Below are 11,642 nucleotides of genomic sequence, written 5' to 3'. Positions count from 1 at the left end.
AGCCACACGGAAACAGTTTAACAATCCTTAGTCTACAACATTTGACTTGCATACAACCTTCATTGTCTAGTATGCACTAAATCCCAAAGCTGTGATAGAGACCATCAGTGGACACCTGTGGGGCAGATGTCCTCATCAAATAAATGTTAACCCTTACTCTCTTCCCTTCCAAAAATGACTGAGTTGGTATCATGGTTCAATTATGATATGAGATTGTATACCACAGTGCCAAATACCATAGTACAGTACTTGATAAATACAGTGTAACCATGTACATATATACTAGTATTTACACTGTACTTTGAGGTACGTAAAAGAAGAATACTGTGGTATGACCATAGCACATATCCAAAAGGTTTTTGTAAGAGCTGCCCTTTGCTGTGCATATGAGGTGTAATTTAGGCAAAAACCTAACACACTTGTTACTGTGGCAAACACAATACTAAATCATATTGACTACAGTATGTGCCATTTTTTGGGCTTTTTTCATAATTTAGTGTTTTATTCAAAATGAATGCACATGGAATAACACGCAAATTTATTTTAGAGCTTAGTTAGCAAAGGGTATAAACAAACAAACAATCAAACAAACATAGAAATGCAGGCACATTGCATAATCTTTGGACTACATTTACCTTGCTTTTATTGTCCAGTTTGTACTAAACTAAAATACATTGTTGGTAAAACAAACAATGGACACCTGTGTGGCAGATGTCCTCTGCGAACAAATTTGAACCCCTATAATGCTCTCCCTAACAAAGAAGCACTGTACTGGTACCATGGTTCACTTATGGGTTCAGATGGTAATATCATAGTACTATGATAAATATAATGGTACTGAATGATTACTATTTACATGGTACACAGAGGCACTTCTGAGAATACCAATATACTTTTTGAACCCTCTACAGCACACAAGAAATTAAAAAATAATGTATTTTTTTTACTAAAAATGGATATCATCTCTAAAATATGAAAAATAACTTCCTATAATTTAAAATAATAATCTTAGGTATGCTACTAAGGGGCAACATTGTTTGACAATGGAAATAAATAAAAACAGGTTTTTATTTATTTAAATATTTAATGTGTATATTAGTGACTACATTCTGTTGATGTAGGAATAAAAAGCAATTTTAGAACACTAAATATTAGTGTGATACACTATCTGCGATTTGTCACAATCTAGTTGAAATGTCTCCAAGCTAACTTTTTACTTAAATTTAACTTCATTGTTAATTAAGTATAAAAGGTAGCTAGTTTAATAATGGATAAAAAAAAAATATAAATACAAATTTATGAACACTCCAATATTCTCTCTAGTGCCTGCATGTGTAACACCACTGCACAGGTGAGCTATATTGTCTATTTCATTATCGCACAATGTTGCTTCTTTACTTACAAACTAAATAAAATCTTATTTTTAATGGGTGAAAAAAGCATCAAAAATGATTTTCATCTTATGTGCATTACGTGCTTGCAAGGTGAGGAAAAATAATTGTGGTTAAGGGATCAGATGGTAATTCCATGGTACTGAATTATTGCCATTATTGCCATATCATATACAGAGTATGTATTTAACTGATAACTCAGAGGCACTTCAAAGAATACTTCACCGAATATAATATATGCCGTAGGTATTACATATAGCACGCCATATTGCACGATTGCGAGTGTGATACAACAGTTCAATAAACAAGTAAATTCAAAAAAATTGGAAAAACCAAGTACGGTCATAAAAACGTATTTGTGTATGGAACTACTTAATTATGCGATGGATCAGAATCTGCCATTGCTGGTTCAAAACAAATAATTATGCGTCCAAACCTCCATTAGTAATTAAAAATGTCACTTCAGAAATAGTATCACGGCATGTGCTGTTTCTATCAAGTTATTGGATAAACAAGTATGAATGTGTGTGTGTGTATGTGTGTGTGTGAGAGAGAGAGAGAGACAGAGCATGTGTTATCACCTTTTGCCACTCCCAAGCAGAAATGCTGTCAGCTTTCTGAAGGTTAGCTTTCTCGATAGAAAAATAGCATCCAAGTGGGGGTATTTCTCCCTATTTTGCGGTAGCCGCGCAAGAGTCATTCACTATAGAAACAGTGATGTCCTCCACAATTTTAAAGAGTATGTATCCAATGTGGAATCTCGATAAGCAGTAAGCACCTTGTGTTCTGTAATCAAACAGTCTGTTGTGTCTCTCAGCTGTGATGATCCTTAATCCTGAAGTTGTTCACTTAAAGCCGTTTAAAACAATGTCCTAGCTTATGTAATGTAATAGTAATACAAGCGTGATCAAGGAGTGCTGTTCTATGTAAACAATGACTAATGGATTCACTTTGTCAACCACTGGCTCATATTACACACAAAAATGAGCTTGTGCCACCACCTGCTGGCTAACATATTTAATTTAAAAAATAAAGTAACTCCTAAAAGATCTGGACTGCTCTTACACTTTAGTTTAGAACAGCACGATGTGATACACACACAGTATAGCTTCAGAGTGCTGATGGTGTCAGATCCATCAGTGCTCATGGAATGTCTCTCATCCAATCAGATCAGATATAAAACCTATTTTAGAGATCCTGCATTGGTTACCTGTTAAATTTCGTGTTGATTTTAAGATTCTGATGTTGACGTACAAGGGCATTGAATGGACTCGTTCCTCAATATCTCGCCGATCTTTTAATGCCCTACATCCCAACACGTAATCTTCGCTCTGCTGATGCCGGTCTTTTAGCTGTTCCGGTAACGAATCTAAAAACAATGGGTGATAGGGCATTCTCTTCAGTCGCCCCAAAGTTATGGAACTCCTTGCCTTCCGAAATAAGATTTGCACCATCTTTGAAAAGGTTTAAAACATCCCTTAAAACTCATTATATTACGGAAGCATTTGGGTAAAGGTGATATTAGTGGTTGTTAATGAGATGTATCTTATGGTTTTACTCTGTCTTGATATTTATTTATTTAATTTTTTTTGTTGTTTTTAGGTTTGTAATCTTGTGTGAAATATTTTGTATTGTGTGATCATGCCTTTTTATGTGTTGTTTTTTTGTATTTTTTATTTCGCTTATGTAAAGCGCTCTGAGAATTAACTTTTAAAAGCGCTATACAAAATAAAGTTATTATTATTATTATTATTATTAGATTCGAGGACCGGAACTAACTGTTATATATATATATATATATATATATATATATATAACAGTACTTAGTATATATATATACTAAGGACACCCCAATATGCTTGAGCTGTTGTACTGTGACGCTCCTTTATGTCAGGCTGTGGCGCAGTCGGGCTCATGCAGTCAACTGAGGCGGCTTGCCTTGCCAAAGCAGGCGGAGTCGGAAACGCGAAAGCCCAGCGCTCCTTACACTCCCTCCCCCGCCGGATCGTGCTGGAGCAGCTCAGGGAGCCACCGTGATCGAGTGCCCCAAAAAGCGCTTCGCTATCCGGACGGAGAATCTACCGCAGATCGGTCGTCCACTTGTTCTTCAATACCAGCCGATCACGTTTGAAGGAGTCGGCGTAACATTATACGTGCTAAAGCCTATACGAGTCGCTCTCTTCTCGAATAGAGGAAAGTGAAATCCCCCGGTCGCTCCAGGAATATCTCCCTGGATTTTACCCAGAAATGGACGGTTTCGCCGGTAGTTTAGGTAAGTGTGTTTATGTGTTGTAAATGCTTTCTATTAATAGAATGCGTCTTCTGCATACATGGCGAATAAAGACGCGCAGTGCCATTCAGGGCAGTGCGAAATGTACGCGCCTCAATACAAACACGTGCCAACGCTAAATCCATTGTAACTGATATTGTATTCGTGCGTATGTGCGCCTCGGTAGAAAGAAAGCTACAATGTAAACAGCATTGTGTCAAGACGCTCATACCATGAATCACGATGGCAGTATATCTTCAGACTGGTGTTTATTTCCGTTGTTAAAGCCCTGCTATGACGTGCCATCGGACAGTGCGTTCTACACACCATAACTCACGTTCTTAAAGGAAATGCCAGTTCTTGCAATGGTGCAAAAGAACAGAGTTAAAGTTTTATGTACGGATAGATTTAAGGTTCTGCGTAAATGCCACATCAGAGCTGCTTTGCCGTTGTCATGACAATCAGCAGGCGTCTTGTTTTTTGTCCTGTGAATATCGCATAAGGGGCCGTTCACAGCGAAATCGTTTTTGTGTCTTTATTTGCTGTTGCTTTGTTCTTCTATAAAAACTTGCGCTAGACGGACGTCTTTTACTGTTGCGTCTTTTTTCAGCGTCTTGCGCAGTAGCACTGCGTTTTTTCAGATGTGTCAAGTTAAACAGACTCATGTAAAGGGGGGTTATACTTGGGTTGGACTCCGATTATGTCCCCTTTTACATGGCGCCCCTATGCGTTGCATACATTGCATATTGTTTTTGTGCCTGTGATGAAAGCCAACAACTTCAGCACAAGTTGAGCCTAAACTACACCGCCCCCCCCTCCAAAATGTTTGAAAAAAACTAAAATGGTTGTTGTTCTCTGTCTGGATTGCTTGTTTCGGTTGTTTTTCATTTCTTCTTGTTGAGACCGGAACCAGAACACAATCTAGCGGAAATCAGAATCAACATGGCACCTCCACGAATGGTTGGTCAGGAAAACTGTGGATAGTGGCTCTGCGTTTACCTTTTGAGTTGTGGCAAATGGTGGTACATTATATGTTATATGTCGGGTTTGTGTGTATCTGGAAGAAAACAACAATGAAAATTCAGAATGCAAATAGTACATAGACCTTTTCCACCAACAAGGTTGGGGGTTGGGGGGGTTCTGGGCAAATTATCAAACTGTTCCGCAAGTTTCCTCTGCTGTAAAGTCCGTTCCGGGGTGGAAAATCTGGTTCCGCACCAGCACCAAAAGCTTGCTGGTTTCTACACAGGGACCTATTATGTCGGGGGGCGAGGGGCGTGATAAGGTTTTGTCACAAGATCGTTTTCCAAACCACAACAGTAGTTACCATCTGCAGCAAGCAGTACTTTTTCACTCTATAACAACAATAAAAATCCCACAAAAATGTCAGACATCAAAAGCGTTCAGGAAACGTGGAGGAAAGGAGTGCTCAACTTGCGATATAGTCTTCTACAGAGATTCAAGATAAACTATAGATATCGCAAAGGAAAAAAGTCTACGAGGAGAAACGGCAAGACATTATGCACGCCGAATTCCATCAAACGATTGACCAAATCATGAACAAATTGAAAACTTGCAAGAGAGTAGGCCCTACAGGGAGCATAAGAGGCCCAAGCAAAAGGGGCAGTGAAAGGAGCAATGATGTCTTGGACTCTGTGATCGAACAACGATCATCCAACCATCTAACATGGATATTGAATTCAGTCTCGCTTGAGATAAACACTGAATCGCTGTGTCCTCTGCAGCTGATCTCAGTAATTCATTATATTTGCCAACTTTGTTAGCTTTCCTTACACTCTTCTCATCATTGTTTTGTTCAGTAAGGGAATTACTCATTTAGTTAGGAAGATCACTGTAATCTGTTATGTAAACCAGTAGAACTCTCAATCAAGAGGTTAACATAATATCATATGTAATGGCAAAAATATAACCATCTGCTACACCAATTTTAATATAGAATACCCCCTTACAGTTTTATAGTACTTGGCAGTATAAGCCACTTTAAAAAGTTGATACGTAATAATGTAATTACGTTACTTGTCGTCTTGGGCGTAGTATCGTCTATGGCAATCTTGTTGAGTAATGTAATAACACTGGATCACATTTCTCTGTATGTTTAAATATTTCCTACATTTTCAAAAAGTAATCTTAATTTTTGTATTTTTATTACAGTGTTTACTAAAACCAGATATATTCATGATTTCAGCCTCATTTGTGTTATCTACTAAACAAAGTTTGAGTGGTGTCTGTATGTTATGTGGTTTGAGCAGAATTAACTTGCCTGCAATACACAAACTGTAATTATATCATTTTTAAAAATAATATTATAAGAGCATTGCTACAGACTGTGTAATCTGGGTATTCATTGGTTTTTAGAGCTTTGATGTTGTCAGTGCAGATTAACAGTCCCTGCCAAAGGCGCAAATGACATCAAGATTGTATTTACTTTATGTGCCAAGGGTGCACTTGGATCATCCATTCAGTGTGGACTGCGCAGATCTGTTGATGAAATGTGTGTGTGTGTGTCAGTGCAACTGACGTGTCCGATGGATGGACTGTGGAAAGGGGTCTTTCAAATGGCTACAGGCAACAAGTTTAATTGCATTATGGATTGAAAGCACTCAAATACTGTACAATTAAACCACTTACATGTTTGTTGGAACAATCTGTGTGTAATTCAATGTTACAACAGGCTTTTTATTTCAGGTTTTGATATTTACAAAGTATTTACTTTAATAAACAAAATTCTATCATACAAAATTCAAGTCATTTGTTTTTATTATTTAATATTATTATTATTATTATTTGTAGTTTAATATTTAAATAGGCTAGTATTTAGCTTAATAATTCATACCTGGTCAATTTTATTTTGTTTTGTTTCTAGTATACATTTTTTTTTTTGTATTTCACTAATTACAAATAATATGTATAAGTACTATTTTAAATAAATACATAAATTATAAAATAATAGGTTATTTAATATTAAGTCAAAATAACGTTAATATCAGCCCATGTTTCAAATTCAAAATATGTTGTTGTCCTTAATATGACTAGCTTAAAGCATCTCATTTTTAATGTGATGACAATTTGATGTTTTAATGAGGTAGGACTTTGCCCTGTAATTGTTGACTAGTTGAGAGTGGCTGCTTGAAGCATCAAGTCCATTACTCTGGCTGTCCTTTCACATAACAGCTCATCAATGAAATGCAGTGCTGATTATATAACATGATTCTGTTGCTTGGTTACGCCCGAAGGAGGGTTGAGCATGCAATTTACCCTACTCTGAGTTGCCTGACGATGTTGCAGTGGCTGGCAGGGATGCGAAACGATGTACAAGAAAAGTGTCAAACTTAGTTGTATATCTGCATATGTATATTCAATAAAACATTTAGTACCTGCTTTGAAATGGCAATACAGTTTTGTGTATTCAGGGATTAGGTCATGTTCTGAATTATTGGATGCAGCTGATAAACTGTAGTGTGTGTGTGTGTGTGTGTGTGTGTGTGTGCTCTTGTGTGCTTGCTGCCTCTGCACTGTCCTACATACTCTGAGCAAAACACCCCCTCACTAATGATTTCTTGTTTCCTTTACTCTAGCAAGAGTCAGTCCAAAGCATCTTTTAAAGTGCGTAATTTCAGCGCCACTAACGTCACAAACGGAATTGCCATTGGTTGAGCTAATGCTATTGTCGGTCTGGTTGGGGTGCTCAAATAAACAGAACAATGCTTTCAATTAAGGCTGTCAAATACAAATTTAAATATTCGTTGAATTTAAGATATAAATGCACATTTGAATGTTAAAACTGTGCATTCAAATAGTGGATGAACGATAACTTTAGACCGATCACGTTCTTTCAAATAACCGATGAAATGCTGAGGTCTTGCAACATTTGCGCAATATTCATACACAATGTTGTGTTTATTTGGAGTCCTGCACTTCAACTACACCTATCCCTACCCCTAAACCTATTTATAACCCTACACCTATACCTAACCATAAAGCTGAACCGTTTGTAAAATTAATAATTATTAATACAATTATAAAGTGTTTCTTGTAGTGGATGTTCCTTGTCGTCTTGCAGGACGCAGTTGCTTCTGCACATTCAATTGGGAAAAGAGAAGGCATTTTAAGGTACAATCTATTAATTGTATTAATTGCCAAATGGTTTTTCAATGCAGGTACTAGTAAATGGGACCAGGTCTGCAGTTTTGTGGCCTTTTTGACTGTCTTTGATTTCCCCCAAATAGCTTTTTAACCACCAAAGGGAAAGGTTTCTCTGGTAAAAGTGCATTAAGCATGTATAAAACCAGATCTAGTGTCAGTTTTGCACAAAAACCACAGGTACATTCAGCCGATACAGACCACGCAATCAGTCTTATGCAACCTTTGTTAAAACCGTTACGCTCGCACCTTTGTCACCTCCGTCTCTGCGTCAGACATGGAAACACTTTCAAGGTTCTTTATATGACGTGCAAGCCCATTTGACTCAGTATGGTTCTTGGAAGATTAAAATGTGGTTTTCAACAATGTAATATGTGGCTTTGGTCATGACGATAGACATGGAAAAGCAAACCTTGCACAGCCTGAAAGATCTGTGCATGTTGTTGAAAGTGGAATATGATTTTCTTGCATGGCAACACATCTGAGAAATGTATACCGCTGTGTGTTTTAGATCTAGGGATGCCGTTTTATTTTGAAATTTGAAATGCTTTATTTTCACATGGCAAAAATATTATACGTATAAATATATATGTATGTATAAAACTTCACCCACATCTCCCTATACCCTCTGTCTTTATTATTTGAATCTGTTTTTCTTAAATGTTTCCTTTTGCAAATAGCAAAATGGGCACGAGCCGTTCTTTCCTGTTTGTTGAAAGACTTGAGCAAGATTTGGGGACCAGTAGACAAACACTCGCCCACATCTCCCTACCTGTTGTTTTAATTATTATCAGCTGTTTTTATTATTTTTTTCCCTTGCAAATGGTGCCAATAAAGCAGGAAAATGGGCGAGAGCCACTCTTTCATCTTCATAGTTTTTTTTACACGTATCAAGAATAAACTGCACACATTTGTGAATGAATTTAATTATCTTAATTTTAAGATAATTTGTTAAGATAAGTTTAAAACTGGACGACACTAAGGTCAGCTGAAAAGGGCGGTTTTTTTCGCCAGATATGAAGCATGCACACTAGACACTCTGCTTTAAACATATTTTTGGGAATATTAAGGGAAACTGTTACTTTTTACGCTTTATTATCATTCAATAAAACACTGACGTAATGATTGATGCATGTCCTCATGAAACCAAAGACTCCTCGAAATCCGAACTCAAGTGGTCATAAGAGACGACCAGATGTAACAGTGATGTCTCGCTTGTACCTTTTGTGATCGGATACCCAAAACTCATCTTAATACCAGGTGTACACATGGTCTCAGTCAGGGTTGAATGGTTATGTAGTTGATTCACTACTGTCCTGAAGTGTACGTGCCTTTTGTGCCTCTCTTGTGCCACTCTTGTGCCTTTGTGGGTACTGGAGATGTCATTATGGTTATGGATGGTTGTCGTGTAGTGCTTTAATGGCCAGAGGATGCCAACTGAACGTGAACTTTCAATTTACGTAAAACTGAAGCTTAAACACAAGAATTCTAAAATATAACAGAGGAATTCAACCTACCAGACTCATCCATCAAATAGGCGAATTTAATAGGCTGTTTGGCAGCATTCAAATGACTGGTGACGACCAATGTAAAACATGCAAACAGAAGTCCTATAAAGAAACATCCTTGGGACAGGATGCTCCAATAATCATCCAACAACAAACTAGTAAGTTTAATATTTTTAGCTGTGGTGATTTTAAAGTGATGAATTAAAGATGTCAAAGACCTTATTCACGGTAGCGCCATCTTTGCTTTTTTAATGGGAATGACAACGATAATGTGCAAATAATTGTAAAACTTTTTTTTTTCACAGACGGTAATCTTACCATCAAAAACTCACACTGCGGCATCCCTATTTAGAACATGCCTCTTAAGGCTTTGAGTCATGTGCTCTTACAAGTGTAGGTCAATAGGTTGGCCTTTAAACGGTGTACTGCCTTTTAAAGCATGTGCATGTGTTCTAGCTGCAGAACATATGTGCTGAAGTTATGTTGATGTGTAAAGTAACCTAAAGCAGGCGTTAGATGGAGGTGTAGGGTCTAGCTCATGACACAAGCACTGTTATCCCCAAAGTATACTTTGGCCTTACTATGCAGACTTTTTTGGCAAAAGGATTTTCAAGTGACTCGTTCAACATATAGCGCAAAGTTTCCTGCCAAAGTGAACTCTAGAGATGCTAAAACAACAATTACTTTTATATCCTTTAGTAAAAGGGCAGAAACACTTACTTTTCGCCCTGTTCATTACACAATGCTATCTTCATGCACTTCAGTGACATCTAAGCACTTCAAGCTTTCCTACCGGCATCTGTACTTCCACAAACATGGAGAGAGAAGCGATCGTACTGAGTGAACTATTTCAGGAATTATTAAATAACACCTTTGTCTATTAAGGTTTCCAGTATCCAATGGAAGGCTAAATGCAAAATAAACACATGATGGAGGGGTTTACTTCAGAATCATAGCTAAATGATTAAATACATGTGCTGTTTAAAACACAGACATTTGAAGGTAACTGTATTGATCCCTTGAGTACTGTGGTTTTGTTAAGTATGCTTGTTAAGTACAACAGGGCTACATGTTTGCAATTCATTGATCAAACATTAAAAAAAGTTGGCTTGTCTGCCCTTTTCTTTAAAAAAGACAAATAAATCTGGGTTACAGTGAGGCATTTACAATGAGAGTGATTGGGGCCAATCCATAAAATAGTCACCGTTTCAAAAGTATGTTTACATGATTTTATTGAGATAAAATCGCTTATTAACCTTTTCTGTGTAAAGTTGCATCCAATTTTACAACTTGGTTGCCATGAAATTGTAACGCCATAAACTTAACACCAGATGCGCCATGCCCGTTCAGACTGAGGAAGCACGAGCCCCTAAGAATTTTGAGCCAAGAGGATTTTGAATGGATTATTTGAACTTTCAAAAACATATATGATTATTGCATGTAAAAAAATTATGTCTGTGGCAGAGATCTTTATTCACCTGTCTAAATTTTGTCAGTCAAATCAAGTGTTTTACTATAGGTGGCACCCCCATGGCTGCCTTGGAGATCACGCTCACAGGGAAGTTCGAGCACAAAAGGAAAGCTTAATTGCGTCAACTTATTGCAGTTAACGTTTGCCAAATATGTCTGACCTCTTTGGAAGAGTCAATCAGATTTCATTTTCATAATCTAATATAGATACTAATGTATATATATAATGTATTTGTATCAGTCGCTGTTCATTTAGTTTGGTGCTGAAATTCATTTCTTCATGTTTAAATAAAGCAGTGACTTATTTTATTTCAGTGTGAATCCTCTCCTTTTCAGTCATTATAAAATCTAAGTAACGAAACGCAGTGGTTCCTTTGTAGCTGCGTGTTCTGTAGTTTCAATGGGAAAAAGGTGGCCAGGCCACCTTAACAGATGAAGCCTGTTCACAAGACATCAGCTGCCTTTTCTATGTTTTTCTAGAGACGCTTTTTTGCAGCTGCTGCTCGTCATTGACCATCTTAAAGCGATAACTTTAAGCAGGCACCATTTAGCTTTAATTTATTCAATTCCCTTAAGCACAGTCTGATCTGATCGATCGCTCCCAGTTCCCTTTATAGGGCATTGTGTGGTAATCACTGTATATGAATACTGAACAAGTGAGTGATTTGACATTTAGGCTTTGTTCTATTTGTGGTTAAACTATGTTATGTAAGGGATAATTTAGTGTCAGCAGGTTGTTATTGCGAAATAAACCCTGACAGGCTGATCAGGACACCAACGTGAATGGATAACAGCCGCTAACTAAACATTATCCTGCTTATTACACACATTCTAACCATAGGC

At 37.2% G+C, this 11,642-nt stretch overlaps 1 protein-coding gene across 1 annotated transcript in view; it reads left to right on the top strand.

Annotated features, from left to right (window-relative positions):
* The first annotated feature begins 3,409 nt into the window (after positions 1 to 3,409).
* Positions 3,410 to 11,642, top strand: part of LOC127660700 (echinoderm microtubule-associated protein-like 4) — a 125,277-nt gene continuing 117,044 nt past the window's right edge. Inside the window, exon 1 of the mRNA XM_052151073.1 lies at positions 3,410 to 3,663. Within this exon, the coding sequence (XP_052007033.1) occupies positions 3,639 to 3,663 (25 nt within the window). The 5' untranslated portion in view covers positions 3,410 to 3,638. The remainder of the gene's footprint in view (positions 3,664 to 11,642) is intronic.

Source organism: Xyrauchen texanus, chromosome 20 (assembly GCF_025860055.1).
Source record: "Xyrauchen texanus isolate HMW12.3.18 chromosome 20, RBS_HiC_50CHRs, whole genome shotgun sequence".
NCBI lineage: Eukaryota > Metazoa > Chordata > Actinopteri > Cypriniformes > Catostomidae > Xyrauchen > Xyrauchen texanus.
This window is presented reverse-complemented; position numbering and strand designations above follow the sequence as displayed.